The 21,293-nt window shown below is 39.5% G+C and overlaps 1 protein-coding gene across 1 annotated transcript in view; it reads right to left on the bottom strand.

Annotated features, from left to right (window-relative positions):
- COG5 (component of oligomeric golgi complex 5) overlaps positions 1–21,293 on the bottom strand; it is a 1,306,288-nt gene that overhangs the window by 549,969 nt on the left and 735,026 nt on the right. The window contains exon 13 of the mRNA XM_069229832.1: positions 8,124–8,328. Coding sequence (XP_069085933.1) covers positions 8,124–8,328 — 205 coding nt within the window. The remainder of the gene's footprint in view (positions 1–8,123; positions 8,329–21,293) is intronic.

Below are 21,293 nucleotides of genomic sequence, written 5' to 3'. Positions count from 1 at the left end.
AAGGGGGATGTGTAGTGATGGTAGTAGAATGTTCATGACAGCGGGTGATTGGAATCCTGCTTCATGGAATCTTACGTGTGGCACTGGAATGTAGGAGGGTCGGTCGAGAGAAGGGAGTTAACGGTACGGGATGTACTTTGTGTATCTCTGCAATACATTGTATTTTATGTGTATTACAATAAACACGGCATTGTGAAGAAGTGAAGTATCGGAGTCCTTCAATACAGCCCTCTCATTATACCAAAATGCCTTTCCCCTACAGAGTCATGATAAGTCACATTATGTGACCAGATCATCTTTCTCAACGCTATATCCCAATCCTGATTTCCTTTGTTTGCTAGCTGTAAGATACTGTTGATTAATCTATTCGCCCTCTCCACAACACCATTTCCCTGGGATGATAAAGTGCTGTGAATTTGAGTGCAATGCAAGCAAACTCAACAAAGTTCTTCATCTCCTCAGATTTTAATTATACTCCGCTATTTGTTAATAAGGATACCGGAAAACCTTCTCCTAAAAATAGGTTGGCTAAAAATGTGATTACCGTCTTTGTGTCCACTTTTTCAACCATCTCTACTTCCAGCCACTTAGAAAACATTCATTAATACTAAAATGTACTTCTATGATCCATCACTCCAAATAATAAGTTCCATAATGTCCGGCGCCAATTCTACTCATGGTAAGTTAAGGCATCCTAAAGAGCCTAAAGGAGGATTGAGTGTTTTCCAAGATTTGTCAGCTTTTTTACACTCCATGCAGTATCTCACAAATCTCTCAGTGTCAATGTCTACTTTGGGCCACCAATATAATGCTTTGATATTTTGTTTAGAGCGTGTTATGCCACGATGCCCTTCATGACAAAGTCATATAATTTTATTTCTCATAGTACATAGTGGTATGTCTTTGTCACCTCTAACCAGAAATACAACTTCTATTCTCATCTTTTACTTCCCAGTATGCTTTCATTTCTCCAAGAATCTCCACCATTGCACAACTTTCCTAACATCCACAATTTTCTTTTTGACTGTTTTCAGCATTTCATCCTCTTCATACGCTCTCATTAGTTTTATTTTTTTTAAACATTTGACTTAATTGGTAGCAAATATTCCTGCAACACAAATATCATTCCAAGGACTATCATCTACCTCCCTGAGAGGTAGAGAAAACCTATTAAAGAAACCAAAGTGTATAATTTTCTTTCCCAGAACATAATGACCTTCACAAAGAAAATCCTGCAATTGCATAGATAATCTACCAATCCTTGCTGAACCTCTGGATACTCCTTCAGGGGTGTGAACTTAGCATACAATAAATTTCCTTTCCCACAAAATTGTAAAAATGTTCTAGTGCCCAGACACATGCCAAAGTTTCTCTTTCAATAAGAGTATCTCTACTCTGCAGGTGAAAGAGATCAGGAAGCAAACGCTAAAACAACTTCACCACCATGTTCATTTTTTGAGTAAGTGCACATCCTAAACCCTTTCCACTGGCATCTGTGGTAAACATTTCTGCAGTAGGGTAAAAACCTTGTAGAGCAGGCGCTTTGCTGATAGCATGTTTAACCTCTAAAAATGACTCTTGACAATTTTCTGGCCATTCAAATTTGCTTTTGGTTTTCAACAATATATGCATCTCATTTGTCTTCTCAGAGATTTTATAACAAATTTAGAATTAAACTCTGCCAGACCCAAAATTGTGCAGAGCTCATCTTTGTTTTGTGGTGATGGAGCTGTACTGGTGGCTTCAAAAAGTTTCTCCTTTGGTATAATCCCTTTGTTAGTAATCTCATGTGATGTGATAAGTGACTTTTCCATTCTGCAAATTTGCACTTATTCATTTCAGCAGTTAATCCAATTTTCAAGAATATTCAACACCTTTCTCGGGATTTCATCAAGGTGCTTCCTGGTTTTTCCCATGATCAAGATATCTTCCTGGAATAATGTAACCTTCTTAATGTGTCCAAACAGTTGTGTCATTAGTCTTTGGAAAACTGCTGCCACTAGACCAAATGGTATGCACTGAAAATGGTAGAAATGGAAGGAGCCGAACGGCCTACAGAAAGTAGTAAGATGTTTACTTTCTGAGCCCAAAACTGCCTGGTGATATGTGGTGGATAGATCCAATGTAGAAAACCAGTTTGCATTTCTAGTTAGTGACAATGCTTCAACAATCCACAGCAAAGGGAACTGGACTACAGTTACATTTTTATTAAGCTCTCTCAAAATAACGCACAGAAGCATCTTGCCATTAGCGGGTCTGGCTATTACTAAGGGAGGAACTTATTCAGGTGCCTCCACCGGTTCAATAATGTGGACATCCATGTGTTTATCTAATTCCAATTTCACTTCCTCCCTGATAAATGGAATATTGCGAGTTTTGTGCAGTTTGGGATTAGCATTTTGTTTTAGCCTAATTTGATGATAAAAAAATGTTACATTTGCCAATCTTCCCATTAAACACAGATGGAAATTCGTCTAAAACCCACTTTTTAGTGTCTTCCACCTCAGAAGCAACAAGTACTTGTTTGGGGCTATTAGGATCTAAAATTATATTTAGCTTTCTCTGATCCTTCCACCAAGCACTGATGGTCCTTCTCTGGTGATGGACCTAGCCCTTTTTGCAGGGTTATCCCCAAACATTTTGCCTTCTTCCTCCTATTTTTTCTTACCTGTTTGTGTTGGCTTTAGGTCTCTGGGCACTTTACCATTGCTGACAAGTTCCCAAAGTGCAAGTGGGCTCTGTCTAAATTCTAATGGTGATTGGTTTCTCCATGATTGCACATTTGGTTTACTAGTAAGTCCCTAGTATAGTGCATCAGGTGTGCCCAGGGCCTGTAAATCAAATGCTACTAGTGGACCTGCAGCACTGAGTGTGCCACCCACATGAGTAGCCCTATAAACATGTATCAGACCTGCCACTGCAGTGTCTGTGTGGGCAGTTTTAAATTGCCATGTCAACCTCATAAGTGCATCCACTTGCCTGGCCCAAACATTACATTTTACTACAAGTATGTCACCCCTAAGGTAGGCCCAAGGCAGCACCATGGGCATGGTGCAGTGTATTTAAAAGTTAGGGCACTGTACTGGTGTGCTTTACATGTCCTGAGTGTGAAATACTGCTAAACTCGTTTTTCATCATTGCAAGGCCTATCTCTCCCATAGGGTAACATGGGTATTGCCTTGAAATATCTTTCAAGTGTAATTTCCCACTGGGAGCAGATAGAGATTTGGAGTTTAGGGTCTCTGAACTTACAATTTAAAAATACATCTTTTAGTGAAGTTGGTTTTTGAACTGTGAGTTTTAAAATGACACTTTTAGAAAGTGGGCATTTTCTTTCTTAATCATTCTGTGCCTCTGCCTGTCTGCTGCATACACGTCTGGGTCAGTATGATAGTTGGGCTGTTTGTGAATTCACTCTAGACAGTCACACAAAGGGAGCAGAGGTGGGCCCTGAATTTCCTGATGGGTCTTCCTGAGCTAGATTGGTGGGAGGAGCTGACACTTGCACCTGAATAAGTCAGTCCCTCTTCTTACACAAAGCAGTCTACAACCCCCTGGACTGTGTCTGGGACCAGGGCAGGGCATTGTGCATTATAAAGAGCCCTCTTTGAGGTTTGCCTACTTCAAAGACAGAAATGGGTATAAGTACTGGACCTCTGACACCACATAGTTAGAATCTTTCTGGACTGAGGAAACTCTGGCAGGAAGAAGAACTGGATGCTGTAGGAAGGACTGCCACTCTGCCTGTTGCTTTGTTGTGCTGGCCTGCTGCTTGCTGCTTCTGTCCTGGGAGTGAAAGGACTGGACTTAGCTTTCTACATCTTGCTTCCAAAGATTCTCCAAGGGCTTGGACTGCACTTGACTCCTGTTAAGAAGTCTCAGGGATATCAAAGACTTCACCTGGGCTCTCTTGCTGAGAGTCCTGACTTGCCAAGTGGTGTCAAATCCAGTTTTGGGGCCCTTGGGAGTGAATTCTGGTGCAACAAGGAAGATACTAGTGCATCGACTTCCAGAACAACTTTGGAACTTGTGCCACTCTCTGGCTCCACACCACTATCTGCACCCGAGCTGTGGTCTCCGCTGAGTACAATGACTGTGATCTACAACTCAAGCCTGATGCTGCAGGGCCTCCGAAGTCCCACTACTGAGTGACTTTAGCATTCCGTGTCACCGTCGTCCATGGCACACGACTCCGCCGTAGCACCTGTGGTCGTGTGGTGTGATCGGGACACTGCGAAGTTGACCCCTCATGCCTTGACTTGCTGTATTCATCGACCATACTTTGTCATAAGGAACCAATGCCTTGCCAGCAATGCCACATCACCTCCTCTGCAACCATAAGGAACTGACTCCTCTCCTCCCCCTGCCTAGCAATAAGGAACAGTCGCCTCACCTCCCCAGTGACAGTAAGGAACCGATGCCGCACAGGCTCCAGTGACGCCTCAACTCATCTTCCAAGTTACAGTAACTGGGGTCTATACAACTCAGTGGCCGGCCACGCTCCCTCACAGGTGGCACCGGACTGTTGGAAGTGACTCAGTCAAGCCGTTTTGCTAGCCCTAGTTTGAGCTATTGTGTTTCTAAGCGCCATACTACCTTTAATGTTTAAAAATTCCTATCTTTACTGGTGTAAGTTGGATTTTTGTCATTTTTGGTCTTGTTTTACTCAGATAAATATCGCCTATTTTTCTAAACTTGTGTGGAGTACTTTTGTGGTGTTTTCACTGTGTTAGTTTGTGTGTGTGTGTGTGTGTGTGTGTGTGTACAAATACTTTACACATTGCCTCTGAGATAAGCCTAACTGCTTGAGCCAAGCTACCAAAGGGCTGAGCTGTCTGACTTTCTTACCCTGACAAGAGTGAGGATCCCTACTTGGGCAGGGTGCAAGCCACTGCCAACTAGAGACCCCATTGCTAACACCTGGCAACATATCATTTACATAATGCATGTCTATTATTCAACCCGAAAACTAGATGCCTTAGTCCTACTATATAAATCCTTTCTCCTGCATAGCTTTCAGGGTTAACATCTGATGGCTCCAAGTGATCTCCAATAACTGTGACAAAATGGTTTTGCCAAACACTTTCTGCAATAATTGTGTATGGTGATCCTTAATCAGCTGCCACTTGCAATGATATTCATCCAAATGAAACCCAACACAGTGGTTTATTTTCACCATCACCTGAAATTTCAAGAACTACCTTTTTCTTGTAATCATACTTTGCACTCTCCACACTCTCATTTGATGAAGCATCCTCTTCATCACTGTTTCACACATTATTTTACTATTATTTTTCTTTGTTTTCTTTTCATTTGCACACCCTAGCAAATTGACCAACTAAATCAAACTCCAAACATTTGACTGACTTAGCAGGGCTCCTATCAGACTTAACAGAATTCTTCCAAAGCCATAGCATGTATAGTTGGGATTTTTTAACATGACAGTATGCTAATTTTTTCACGTATCCTTCTTCAAGTTGTGTTGCGATGGATGATGTACATATTTAATTTTACCATCAGATATCTTATTTACTGTATCGCTGCCTTCTTTCTTGTCTTGTGCAAGTGTAACTTTTGTGCACCTTTCAATTAACTCAGCTTTTTTAACATGCACCAAGATGTCTTTGAAACTAGACTCTCCTATTACCCATATACTCTCCTGTATATATTTGTTCTTTGTATACATGACAATTTGATCTCTTAACCCCTTAATTCCTCCTGTGCTGTGCACCTTTACGTGGCCCACCGTATCTTTTCAAGATCAGTAAGGCGGCGTGCTGTAGTGACATTTGTGTTCTGAACACTGACTCCGTGTCGCACCACTTTGCACTTGGCTTAGCTGTCCAAAGTCACATTAGCAGTCACAAGTTACAGACTCCTTTTTGTATTCAGCTTAGCCTTAGCTTCACCGCTACATTAAAGGTGCAAGTAGTTTTCTGTACAAAACATGTTATGCAACATGTTTTCTATTCTGCGTGTTCTTTTCTCACCAAAGGGCTAGGACATAACGTGGAGTCAGTCAGTCAGCACGATAAGGATGTACTAGAATGATGTTTATGGTACAGCAGGGAATGGCTTAGGCTCGGGAGAGACACCTTGGGAAACTGGCCAATTCCAACCTGTTTCTTTCAACCCTGACCTAAAATAGCCAGCATTTTTTAATACTTCTTGCGGGAGGGATTTTTTCCAGAAATCTCCTTCCTCGTTTGTTTAAGATATATAAGAGACCCAGGTTGACAGTGGGGGATTCAGAGACCTCAATCAGGATTGAGACGTCGAATACCTGATATATTTTCCATGAGGGTAGATCTCTCTCTGTCTCGTTGTGGTCGAACCGGGGTCAACGACTTGCTGGCAGGAGAAAGATGAAGAACCAGACATTCCCTATGGTGATGTATTTTTTTTTATTATTTACTTTGTATTGTTTATGAATATATATACATATAGCAATATAGGTGTTTGTATCCTTGCATGTGTATATTTGATGTTTATAGATTGAAGATTCTTTGTACATGTTCTTACTTCACTGTTGCACATTTAAAAGTACACTTTTGGTTATACTGACCTGCCTTCATGAGCCTTGCAAAAAGATAAAATAAATGTCTTCTTTAGATTAAGAAGTGCATTCCAGAGAATCTTTTCGACTCCTGTCAATGTGTGTATTTTGGCTCGGTCAGCAGTAAAGCAAAACACCTGCGACCACCAAACCGCCACAACTTAATGTACAAGGTAAGGCTAACATTTTCAAATAGAATGAACTACAAATAAAGTCTCACCACCGGGCAATATCTGAGGTAAAAAAAAAAGAAATACGCTGTAGGCTGTGGCGTGGTGTAATAATCACCAGATGAATTGAAGGGAGAGACAAAGGTTCAGCAGCAGATCATAGGGTCATCCAAAACTGGAAAAACAAGGCTAAACCGCGGTTTCTCGAGGTTGCTCAGCTCTTCGCCAATTTCTATAGTAACCATGGAAGCATAAGAAATGTAAATATTTCCTTTATTTGAACAACCACCTGGTACAGAGGAGAACTTGCACAAATGTTTCCATTGCACAGCTTCTTCTGCCACAACACACCATACCTCATCTAAAGTATTCAAAACATATATATTCGAATTCTGAATTCCATATTCTATATGACATGCAATAAATCTACAAACGAATTCTACTCATTACAACAGGCTGTTTATTGCTTTTATTTCGTATATTGAACTGTAACAGGTAATTCCTTGCACATCATTCTTAGAAGGAGTGTCACTCGAAGAGATTAGCTATTTTGTGAGAAGTATACTCTACCTAAGTATTGGGGAGGGCTGTAGATAAAAAGGGTAATAACTGGTAATTACGTTGATAGCGACTTGTAAAACCATTGTTCCATCTCTGCAGTCACACAAAGTCGATGTCATACTCATAAGTTGTCCACACAATTCCAATATGCTTGCAGTATCCTCTAGTAGACTACACCAGCATAGGTACCACTGAGTGTCCAAGTATCAGTTTAAATTACACAACCCTGGGTCACTCTGTGCTATTGGACATCCAGGCAGTAAGTAGCGCTGCTGAGTCTTTCCAGACAACGAGTGCAGCGCAGTCCAATTCATGCGGTTTGGTCAGTGTCGAAGCACCTTTCATATTAGGCCTGTGGCTTTAGAAACCCTTAAAGGCAAGCTTATCACAAATCCTATGGCACACTTCTGTTTTTATTATTAACTAAGACCCACATTTTCCCTTTCCACATATTTTTGGGTTCCCTTCTCTGGGGTTGCAAAAATAGGGTTTCTTTCCCCTCTTATGTCAATTTTGGGGTAAGTGGGAGGGGGCCTCTGGTCGGTGTAGATAATCGAGCAAACTCAACTCGCGCTAGAGCAGTGATTAGCAATGCAGCCTTCTAGACACAACAAGGCATAAAACATCCAAGCCCTCTTCAAATCTGGTAACAACCAGCACGTAACAGACTAGCGGATTGATCCTATTTAAACGTAATAAAAGAACAATTTGTGCAATCAACAACTTTTATACACACAGAAAAATATTTAACATAAGGGAAGTCGATAGATCATCAGAGTCTAAACGCCTCCCCTCCTTAAAGAGAGTGATTAACCAGATTTAAAAAACCCACTTACTCATAATCGTGCTTCTTAAGCATGAATATGTCGCGTGTGTCATCTTCCATCTGCTGCAGCTCAGACAGCAGCTCCGCGCTTCCGCCGGCGGCGAAGCTGCCCGGGATGTTCTGGCTATACTGCTGGAGGCGTTTCCACAGATCATTATACAGCCTCAGCAGCTTGGGGTATTCGCCTTCGAAAGCTTGCTTCAGAAAAGTGGACGCTGCACCCAGAACAAAGGACAAGGGTTCAATGACAAAGAACAGCGACAGGGTCATGAAAGTAAGGTCTGCGCATTTTACCAGACTACCAGCTATTAAAGATGCAGTTATTTCGCAGTCAACAGTCATAAACCACATCAATCTGTTAACTTCTTTCACTTGATGACGAGCTTTCACGTCAGGTGGCTGCTGAGGGCACACCATTGCCACGTTACTTGACAAAACCAATAGGTTTGGCTATTGTATAGTGTCACACACACCGATGGGAAATACATACATGGGGCTGAATCTATCAGGTGCGTTAACAAGCACCTATTCCAAATTCTGCCCTCACAATTGGGCATCGCATACATTTTTTGATGCTTACTGCACCGAAATCTGGATTTCCCAGTACTTACCAGCCATTTTTCCCTCCTTAAGGTTTCGGCAGGTTAGACTTCCGAAATTTATTAGGAATGTGATATTTACCGCAACCATTAATTACCGGCTGCAGTAAACATTGCAACACTTACGATTGCGATCATTGTACAAATACATTCTCAATTTACTTGTTCAGTCGTAATCAGGACCATAATGGTAATCTGCAACATATGTAAGAAACATGTTTGTCAGATTCATTCTTTTCCATCCTGTCACTTTGCTGGGCCACAAAATGTTTTTCCTTTGAAATGGAATTTTAGAGAACTTGTCGCCGTCCTTCAGCGGGTCCGGAGGTACTGTCTTGCGTGCTTTCTGTCAAGGTGAGCCTACTTTGTGAAGAGACCTCAATGAAATCAGTGGATGGAAGGTCATCACAATTCAATGTCTCAGCTTCATACCTGAAGCATGACGCCTTCAACGAATCGCAAAGCTAGCAATTCCACTGGCAGCAGCATACACTGGGTACTTATAACTCCAAACACAATAACATTAGTAAATGCAGACAGCGGCTGTCATAACCCTGAATCTTAAAACGTGTGAATCACTGGAAACCTTGACTGTAAGATCCTGGAAATGTACAGATACCACAGTTCTTACAAGGGCAGTAAGCCAGTAACACAAGCCACAGTTACAAGGTGAGCTCACCACCACTGATCTGTTGTGAAGAGTTCTCTCTACTGACAATGGATAGAGGCTGAGGAGTAAGTACCAGGACATACGCCATACTCCTTAACCTAGAGATTGAGAAAATCCACACAAAGTCTCAACAAGCCTCATTAAAGCTAGCAAAAGACTGTTTTGTTTAGAAACCAGAGCAGGTGTATTCGAAGGCCAGTGACGGTGGTGAGGTGGCTAACAATTTTCAGTTCTATTCAGTGCTATAGGATATTGCAAATAAACTTTTCAATATGTAGATCAAAGGAAAAGCTAAAAGAACCTAAACGGAAAAACATGGGTCTACCAAGATTCTGGTTAATCCAAGGAGATAAAAGGGCATGCTGTGGTTAGGACTGACTCATATTATCTGGTTCATTAATATTTCCCATGTACATTTGGGTACAATAGCCCGAGCCATCAAAGACTGGAGAAGGCCACTATCCATCCCGTGGTCTTCACTGACTTAAAATGACTTAAAATGATCTAAACTCATTTACCAAAGTTGTAAGAAAACCTTTCTAGAATGCATATGAACCGCATTCTCTGTAAGCGGCTGTGGTTTCTGGTCAAATCTCAGTGCATTCAAGCGGTGTCCTTGCCCGGCAAGGCAAGGCATGTCACTTCTGCACCACCATACTTGAATAACACTATTAAATTGTATCTCCATCTAGACAGCTGTACTCGGAGGACAGAGCCTTCTTGGTAATGGCAGAGCAAGCCAGGGCAGAATCTTCTTTCTTCAGGCTGCTGAACACTAGAACAATTTAACCTTTTATGTGTGGAAAATGGGTGATTACATGGCATTTCTGAATAGCATGTTAAATAAACTTATAAAGCATAGCTGCTGCCCAGAAATAGGCATCCTGGCGCTTTTCTATAGTAAGTAGTATGGTGGAGACTTAAGACGAAGAGAAAAGACAAGTTTTTTGTTTTTTCTTTAAACTGTGAGAAGTTGGCTTCAAGTCAAATCGATGTTGGAAGTTCACAGCAGCTCTTAGGAGGTTGGACCCCTTCTGAATATGGTGAATGTGCGGAACAGAAAGGAGACCCTTATTGGACCTTTTGAGTGCGTAGGGTTCAATAGAGCTAAAAAATATTTAGCAATTTTTCACTGGCATTTATGAGTGAGGCAAAAAACTCTGAAAATAACTTGTTTGTTTATGGGTAGCCAATGAAAGTCATGAGGAATAGGAGAGAGAGGCACCTGGTGGTGGTAGAATGAGGATAAGTCTGTTGCATTCTGTCTTCTTTGTGGTGGTGGCAGAATGCTCGAGGATGTGTCTCATCATGGAGTTGCCAGAGTCCAGCTTTTAAATAATAAGTGCATGGAAGTTAGATTTACACTCTAGAAAAGGAGACTTCTAAAAATCTTAAGAACATTTTTAAAATGAGAAAACTAGATGACGAGAGTGAGTAGTCTTGCTGTGACAAATACCTATCTTTGTCTAGGATGACCCCTATGTTTGTCACTGAAGACACAGAGACAGACACCTTCCCTAAAGCAGTATGGTACCATTCATTTGAGCAACTATGGGCTTAATAGAGCATGGCAGTGCTGTCCATGTTTAGTTTTAGACAGTTTGAATGTATCCATAGTGAGCCTTTGCACATATATACCTGAAAGTTGGCTTTTGTCACTGAAGGATCATTAGAGATGGAGATGACAACTTCTAGTCATCAAATAGGATACCATATCAAAGTCAAAAGATTGCACTAAGCAGGCCAGTTGACACATACAGATCTTAAAAGGGATATGGATTAATGTAGACCACTTTCGGGCAGCTTGTTTTATGGAAATAGCAGAGGAACTAAAATAAGTAAAACAGACAGACTGGGACCTGTGAGAAACAAATGAAAACAGCCATTTTAAGTAGACTGCCCAATACCTATTTCCTGAGGGCACTCGGAAAGAATGATATGAGATAACATGCCAAAAGCAGTGGATTGGTTCAGGAGGACCAGGGAGACAGACCTGCCTTGGTCCACGGTCCTTCTAAGATTGTCCGTTGCAGACCCATGAGCAGTTTGTGCCATGGTTCCCATGAAAACCATATTACAAAGGGTCAAGATGGGAAATGGACTCAAAATTGCTGAAAAGCTGCTGTTTAATGATTTTTTCTAGGACTTTGGTAAGGAACAAAAGGAGCAAAATAGGATGGTAGTTCACATTATTTAGAGGGTCCATAGAAAGTTATGTACGGAGAATGATTACATGTTTCCAGTTAGTAGGAACTAAAGAAGATTTTTTAGAGATACTGAATAGTGTTGTAAAATGTGGAACAGAGCAGACGCTGGGGCAAAACTCTAGGCAGACAATGACTTATTGGCAGTTACAATTTAAAGGATATAGATAAAGTGGATGACATTGCCAATTTGTTTAGGATTGACCAGATCTGCTGACTTTGTCCTCAGATAAATAATGGGTGCCCCACTTGCACTCAAACCTCTTAAAGGATCCCTTGATAAAACAAAGTGGTCAAGACTTTTGTCAAGACTTCTGTATAACTATTTCTGTAGCCCACCTTTATTTTTGAAGATCCTAATTTGTTTTATTCATCTTGACTTGTGAAGTGTTTGAATGCCCCTTTTAGACTACAGCAGCTCGTATATTAGCAGTTTATAAATTGAACAAATTGGTTAACAATAAATTGGATAACCTTTATTAGCAAAATACATCAATCAACCTTACAAAATGTTTGCATGTTCCCATGAATGGATGATAAACTGATTTCAGCGACTGAGGAGAAAGCATCTAAGTTGTGATGTGCCATTTACAGAATGGAAAAAGATCCCACACAACAAACCACTTGTGTCTGTTAGGTCAGGGTCAAGCTGTAACTTGGGCACCTATGCAGTGATTGTTTGAACACTGCTAGGTGCAAAGGTCTACATACCCACCCATTTGAACAGACCTCCTGATTAAGTTGCATTACACATTTGGAGCGGAGGTCAATTCAACTGAGAGAATTATGTTGAGATTTTGTCTCATTTGCCCATTCTTAACTTCATACCTTGCTAAGTTATCTGATTAGTAGAGCTGGGGATAACCCAGAGGTGTCCAGTACTAGTAATGTAAGAAAAATGGTGTCAGAATCAAAGACTAGTGAAACAGACGAGCTTTCAACATTTTGCACAATTGAGGAAGTTGCAGCTCTGAGCTGCTGGAGGGTAGCATTCCTGGCCTTGGCCATGATCACAGGAAAGGAATGCCACCCGGCAAGAGATCTGCAAAACCTAGGAACTGATACAATGTAAGAGAACGGGGACATTACAAAACAACATCCAGTAGAGGGAAAATTACTGACCATAAAGAACATCTTTTTGGCCCAATTCTGTATCATTTCACCTCTCCTTTTAATGCCACCAAGAGTATTTTATTTTTATTTTCAATTGTACTTTGATTTTATCTCTTGTTGACTCACTATTTTCAACCTGACGGCACAGCCGGACATATGGAAAAGGGCTGGATTTGGAAATAAAAAGGAGCGAGTATGGTTGACCATAGTGTCCCTTCAATGATATCACTGTATCTTTAAACAACGCACTCAGTATTATACTAGGTACAAACTCCTAATGATAGCCCAACAGTCTACTTCAGAACAACCAACCTCCACTCCGTTAATGTAATTAACTAAGGCTGAATTCATATTCCAACATGGCAGAGACAAATCAACACAAACTGTGGGTATGGAAGAAAGAAGAGCTCACACTAAAACTTTGACAAATGATGAAAAGGAAATCTTGTGACTGAACTGATGGGAACATAAAGTGGAGCTTGTTGTTGAAAATGACACCTAGGTTGTATATCTTCTCAACTGGAGTTTGGATTTGAACTATTCAGAAAAGCCAAGCAAAAGGAAACAGACTGGCCCAAAGGGCCAATGGTCAACATCTCAGACTTTGGTCTATCCAAGCAGTCACTTTTCTTGAACCAATCCCTAACCTAGCTTTATATAACTGACTACTAGTCATTGCTATCAATTTCCTTCCCTCATTAGGTAAATTTGTCTATTGTTTGCTTATTTGTGGTAACCAATGTTGTGGTCACCCAGCTCTGAAGCAACATAGCTCTGTGTCTTAGGTTTTTCTTCCTGAATTGCACAACATTAGCAGCTCAGATGTTTGTTAAGACTCTGGGGAGAGAGGACTAGCGCTTACACTGCTTATCTGAAGTCAGATTTGGGCAAAGAGGGGTTCACTTTTTTCAGGAAGGATAGCTTCTACTACAAATCTTGTTTTTTTGGTGATATATTCCTTTAACGCACGGTCAGTGTCAATGGTGTATCTAAGTGATTTCACACTTGCCGTCATCTGGTGGGGGAAGGAGTTGAAGCCACTGAGGTTCATGTCTGCTAGGGAGCTTTGAGTTATATGTGGTTTGGTACTGTTGGTGAACAGAACAAATTCTGCTTTAGCTGTATTGATCGTTAAAAAGAAGCTGTTCTGAGTTAGTTTCAAACAGGTTTTAAGGTGCTGTGTGACATTCATTGTGGATATTTACATGTAAAATTGACTGTCATCAGCCAGTAAGTAATGTGCCAAGGAGTTGCATAAGGAGGGGAAAGAGGATGGATACTCAGGAGGGCATGGGGTATTTCTAGGACCCTGAGCAGTGCTTAACTTGTAAAAATAAATATGTAAATAAAAAAACAAAAAATAAGTACAAGGTCCAGTAGTTTCCTCAGGTGCACGCCTCCTGCAAAGAAGAAACAGGGGTTGTCGAATATCAATGTTCAATCGCCATGTCTTATCAAGATAACTGTAAAACTAAGTGGTAGTGGGTACCTATAAGAAGGGGAAAGTGAAAAAAGAGGAAAGAGTCATGAAGGAGACACACAATCTCAGACGGTGATGTGTGAATACATGCAATGAAGGATGCAACCACAGTGGTACACTAGGACTCACAACTGTATCACTAACAGAGTTCAGAACCTAAAAGGAAAGGTGGGACAGGTCAAAGATCAAAACAATGGGTAAAGTATGAAGGAAAAGGTAAACGAATAGCTTTACTTACGTGGCGGGCATGGATGAGACTGCTGTGTAGTCACCAAAAAGGGTAGCAGGCCTCCAGCCACAAGGGATGGAGCAATGGGTGAATACTCTAACAGTGTGGCATAGGGAGTGGAATGTCAATGGGAGGTCGAAAAGCCACCAGTGTCTGCAGGCCAAAGGAGCTGACAATTTGTAACATATGAAGATGTTTAGGGCTACAGTGTGCAAGGGAGTTGTTCCAGCTTGAAAGGTAAAAGCCTCCGTATAGCATTAGTAAAGAGGGGAAGAACGTAACCAGGCTCGTAGGGCAATCAATGCCGATGAACACGAGACCGAGGTCTGTTTGACCACAACAAAGTCCAAAGAATGTGGGATCTTGCAAATCAAAATTTCACTCAGGTTTTTAGTCATCTGGGAACTACCTGCTACACACATTGGAAGGTCTTAGGCATATACACAGCTCTAGAGGACAGTTAGAAAAGAACATGAGTAAATTGCAGAATTAGAGAAACAGACTCTAGAAAGTGACACACTATCAGAAGTCAAAAGAACTCTAGAAAAGTATGAAAACACTATTGCTGAATCCAACACTATAGAAGAAAAGCAAAACAATTGGTTAAGAATTGTAGAAAATAGGGTCTATAGCTATTTGAATGACTAGTTTTACAAACAATCTATTAACACACAATACATTACAAAAATACAAAATTAGTCACCTTCTCCAAACCTTCAAACAGTTCCAGTGAGGAGTTTGACCCATACTAGCCAATTTAACAAGGGCTCAACTAAGAAGCCACCTTCCATTAGACCAGCAATCAGAGAGAGAACAGTGGCAAGTCAGAGACCGATCAAGGGGCAATCGATTTTACGATCATCAAGACGAAAGACAATCACGCCACAAATATCACAAATGGGGATAGTCACAATTAATATAAGTAAGACTCCACCATCTACTCCTCTTGGTAGGACACAATCTCTCGCAGCAGACAATGTGCCAAACTCCCAAAACAATATAATACCCATCTTTAACTTGTGTGGTCATATGCTCTTTTCCACTGAGATTTATTTACTCGGTAAAAGCCTCTCTTTCGTCCCCACTGAACAAAGTGACTTGTTTACCCTTCAAGAAGACCTAAAGAGGTTCAGTTGTCACAGGTTCAAAATCTTTTTCACTGATGAATACGAAGAACAAAACCCTAATGGTACTGATTTTTACCATAAGCTTCCTTTAATTCATCATGTACAAGTACGCCTACTGAAATTCTGTATTTTCAAAAACTAGTCCTAAAAGAAATAACATAACAAACATATTTATGAAAATGTTCTAGATTAACATAACCATTGACAAAAGAGTGTCCCTCACCAATTGAAAACACAGCTCTCAAATAATATTCAAACCAGCGTATAAAGTTACAGAATTTATATGTTGGTCCCAGTTGATTATTTCAATGAGAGTATGAAACAGTTATCTAAAAATTACCATTATACTCCACTCACAAATAATGCCCTCATACAAATCGAGACCTACACAATGAGGATCACAAAACCAGCCCTTCAATTAGGGATACTCAAAAAGAACACCTGTTCTGCAACAATAAAAACACACAAACACCAGTGATTTACACCATCGAAAATCCACAAAAATATAAATAATACTCCAGGTTTCCTTATTGTCTCTTGATATGGATATGAAAAAACATAGATTTATTAATTAAAGAGACTTATGTGAGAGACATTATGGACCTGATTCAACTAATTGAAGATATGGATTTTGGCACCAACAAACTACTTGGTTTGGATATTGAATCATTATACTTGAATAGTTCCGAAGAGGGTAGCTTGTGTATAATTGAGAAATTACTGAACTCTATGCCAAAGCTCACAAGAGTACCCACATGCTTCCTCATTGAAGTCTTTTAAGTGGCTTTAACCAATAACTATTTTTGTTTGAAAATATATTTTATCTGCAGAAAATGGGAGTTTTAATGGAAACATGCTGTGCACCCATTTTTACCATAATTTATGTAGATAATTTTGAGACTAATCCGATACTAACACCCAATGACCCATCTTATGAAAATATTAGTCTTTGGTAACGGTATATGGATAATCTCTTGCTCACTATGAAGTAGTAGTACTCAATTCCTTCCAAACGTCAAGGATCAGTTAAATAACACACATTAACATTTAACCTTTACCTTTGACTCAAAAAAATGTTGGCTTTCCATTTTTGGATCTTACCATAAAAGTATGAAATGGTAAATTAGGAGCTTTCTTATATAGCAAAACTACTAAGTTCTAGTTCACTCCTGTTATATTCAATCAACAACCTTAGAAAGAGTGACAGATATGCAATCCTTTTTGTAACAAAGTTCAGTCCTTATACTAACACAGTCCCAAAAAATAATCACAAAAAACATTCCTAAACCTATTTACTAGTGGCCTATTTGCAGAACCACCACTCTTTTCTTATAAAGGGGAAAAAGTTCGAAGACCTTCTAGTGCAAGCCATGAGTTGGAACCCAAAAATGAAAGCAGTCGCTAAGCACACACAAATAGTTGCCACTTATCTCCAATACTGGGCCACTGAAAATGCCAGACTTGCTCTGTCTGTGCCCTCACTACATATACCAAATAATTCAGACACAGTATAACAGTTAACATCTTACAACAATATACTAAATGTAACTCATCCAATGTGGCACATGCCATGTGGTGTCCCTGTACACTGATATACATTGATCACACAACACAGAAGATGAGACTGCATATCATTTGACACAAAAGTAGAATTCACTGCAAGACTTAAAATGCCCCAATTGTCTGCCACTTAACTGCCAACAATCATACAGAGACTCAGTGGCGGCCGGCAGCTTTAGGAGGGAGGGGGTGGGCGGGACACATACACACACGCACTCATTCTTTCACACACAGACACGCACACATGCACATCCATTAACAACACTCATACCATTCAAACAAGCATGCATGCACCAAACATTCATTTTAAAAGATCATACACACTCATTCTTTCACACACACACGCATGCACATCCATTAACAACACTCATAACACTCAAACATGCACACGCGCACCAAACATTCAATTTAAAACATCACACACATACACACACACACACACACTTACCTTCAGCCTCCAGGTCCCAGGAGGGTTGGGACTGCTGCCTTCCCTCACTGGCTGACCTTGGGTCAGCCAGTGAGGGAAGGCAGCAGTCCCAGCCTCGTCACAGAGTGGGATGGGGTCAGTGAGACTGCTGACCCCACCCACTCTGTGACGAAGTGTCACTGATTGACACTCGCCCTGGGCACTTCAGGGCTTAAACTGAAGCGCCCAGGGAGAGTGTCAATTGGTGACGCTTTCCTCGTCACCCAGGGGAGGGCCTCGAGGCACCTTTGCTGAGCCGAGGAGGTCACACCCAGAGGATCTGTGACCTCCTCAGCCCAGCAAAGTTCAGCTCAGGCAGCCAGGTGTGTGCGCAAATTGCGCATGTCTGCTCCTGGCTGCCTGAGCTGAACATGGAGAGTGTCTGTCAGGCTGACCTTTGTTCAGCCTGACAGACACTCTTCATGAGGGGCAAAAGGTGGGGGGGCGTGGCCCCACCGCCCTAAAGGACAGGCCGCCACTGCAGAGACTGCTTTAAGATGGCAGAATGTAGCAGCAAATAACATTACCTCTTAGAGAGGATAATCCTCAATATTTACTTACGAGAAGCAGGTGCTGCTAGACCACTAAATATGAGTCAGTATACAATGATCTGAACGATGTTTGGATAAAATATAGTTTTAAAACTATCGGGAGGCAGAAATATCAGAAATGAAATATTGTGAGACGCAAATATTTTGATGCAGGAATATCGGTGACAAGAATATCATTTTTTGCAGAAAGTAATATAGTTGCAAATTATATAGATGTTTTTAATATCTTTTTCACTAATGTAGTTACAAATATTGTTTTAAGTTATATTAATGTGTTTTGATGTATTAATGTTATGTTTTACTATTGTTTATGTGATTGTTTTTAAAATGAAGATTGTGATTTTAAGCTTATAATTTTTTCAATTATTTTTTAATAGTAATTTATAATCTTAACTGGTTGTTCGGTTTGTAGAAGGATAGGGTGGAAAGTTAATTAACTAATTACTAAATGTCAATTCATTATTTAATTGATTGTATATTTTGCAACTTATTGAATAATTATGTATTACTATGAATAAAAATGTACATATATATTTTCAAATAATACATTTACATTATTCCGAAAAACAATAATATAATCACTTTATCATATATATTTTCATAGTAAGATTTAAAATATAAAAAATAATGGAAGATAAATATTATTATTAATGATATTACACTATATTTATCAATTCAAACATATGGTTTCATTTAAGTATATTTTTATATGTAGTATTCATTATTAGTGGAATATATTTAATTTACATTATATTACATTTATGTATTAAAATATTTACCATTTACTACTTTCACATCTATCTTAAAAGAAATCATTTTTGGATTATAGTAGTGTCAACAATATTGTTATCAATATTTTGTACCTACTGCTGTAAGTTTAGGAGCACAATATTATGGTACACACTATTTTTGACACAATATTTTTGTCAACGATATTGTTTACCACAATACTGTGTCAGTGTGGAAGAAGGAAAATTATTGATAAAATGTTGAGTCTTTATGTAATCATACTTACAGATTAATGTGTGGATTAATTTGATAATAATATTATACTGACGAACAAGTGACTAACTGAATGGCCGCCATCTTATGTAAGGCCTATATTTTGCTCATGCTAACTTAAGTTAATGAAATGATTCTGTCTTTATAAGAGAGTGCGTTTCTTGACTAAAACGAATAATAGAAATAAATTAGTATTTAATGACGTCTGCTGGACTGAAGTAGAAGCAGATGCAAGGTCATTGTGTAATGCAAGCTGTATAAAGTGTTTCTAATATGTTCCATAGCCTGACTGACTTTATTGTGTATGGATATGTTTCTAACTTGTATGTCTTTATTCGAGTGCAAAGAGATGATGGGCAAAACAGTTTTGTAATCGTTCTTCCTGTGACTTTGTATTTTTGGTGGAGTGGAAACAAAGCATCCACAGATGAGGCTGAAGAAGAGGAAGTCCAGAATATAAAATGTATTAGTTTAGATTTTGTCAATGGAAGAACAGCAAATAGAAAACTTGGAGTAAACTAACTGTTTAATTTTGATATCTTTTAATGTTCTGATTAAACATAACTTTCTCACCTTATGCTTTAACCAATCATTTTCATTTAACAAGTTTAATTTAATGTGCGGTCACCATTGTTCAGGGTTCTTTCATTCTTTTGAGTTCAGTTCCTTCTGATCATTCTTTGAGTTATTCTTCTTTGGGATGCTCATGTATTCTGAGACCCAGAGTTTTTTTATTGCTTATGAAGAAGCTATATGCTTAAATGGTTTAGTGTATTTTACAGTCCAAATTCTAAACCATTTTTCCTGTACTTAATCTGTTCTTATCCTGATGTTGGTACCTGATGCTGTCCCACTGACGAAGCAGACATTGTTGCTGATTTCTGTAGCATTGGGTAAAGTATATTTGTGAATTATTTGTTTTTGTTCTTTAGATACCAGCTGCAATTGTTTTTTTACTGCTGCATATATTTTTGATTATACCCATGCTAGATATTTTCTAAATTAGTGTTACTAAAACTTTTTATATGAAGCCCAACATGTCAATGCTAATTAGTGGTTAGCGAGGGTGGCGTTTCTTACATGCTCATGATTTGTTTTTGATATTACTTTGTCTTATCATTATTCAGATGTATACAATTTCTCTTGCTCAGATTCTATTGCTATGGGTTTGCCTTATGCCATTGAGATAATTTGTCTTTTTGCGTTGATTAAACTCAGATATATACGGCTTTCGAATCAGCCTTTGCTATTCCTCTATATGTATCATTTGTGTTTGAGAATGATTTTTGTGACTTTAGTGTTGTTAATATAGGGAAATTAATTGTTAACTTCTTAATAAACTGGTGTGGTTATTGAAGTTGATCTATCTATATATGTTATTTTTGATGTTTATGACGTATTCTGAATGACATACCCTCATAACAAATTTGGTTCGGTTCATCGACTGAGTGTGTGAAATCCACTATTCAGTCTAAAATATAGCTAGGATTTATCTGTGTTAACAGTTTGGTAGCAGAGGATGGTTACATATTTTTTTGATGATGTCATTGCTTATGTCATAAATAGTGAAAACTGATTAGTGTGTTTGATTGTTGTTTTTGAAAATGTTATTCAAATTTGATAAAATGAGTTGCTAGATGTCTAAAGTGACTTTCCCCGGTACTTGGAGGTTCCCTGGGTTGGTAGGGAGTGTTCTTAGCGTTCTGTTGTTAGATTGAGTGGGTAGAATATGCGCTTGCACAGCTTTAGCTAATTTGCAGTTGATTGAGTTGTTTGTGAGTTTTTTTTTTTAGGGAGTTGGTGTACTCCAGAAGAAGAAATAGTGTTAAAAGAGAGTTGATGTACTCTAAAGTATGTGAGTAGGGAAGTCGGCGAACTTCACACGTGTGTGGCGCTTGGTGCTCGGAAAAATGGTCTGCGTGGTTGTTGATAAGACGGACCTAATGATAGAGGTCTAAGACTCCGGAGTATATTGAAAAAATAAGTGAGACACTTGGTATATGTTGTAATTTGTCTATTTAGCGGACCAATCAGGCGTGGTTGGTAAGTCAAGTTTGCGAGTTAAATTGTGTGTTTGAAATTTCCGACTGATATTTGGTGAGTTCTGTGTGCACCAGGACTGTCTCCATTCATCAGTTGAGGGTGAAATTTGCAGGCCGACTTTTGCTTGCGAATCTGG

Source organism: Pleurodeles waltl, chromosome 4_1, assembly GCF_031143425.1.
Source record: "Pleurodeles waltl isolate 20211129_DDA chromosome 4_1, aPleWal1.hap1.20221129, whole genome shotgun sequence".
NCBI classification, from domain to species: Eukaryota; Metazoa; Chordata; class Amphibia; order Caudata; family Salamandridae; genus Pleurodeles; species Pleurodeles waltl.
This window is presented reverse-complemented; position numbering and strand designations above follow the sequence as displayed.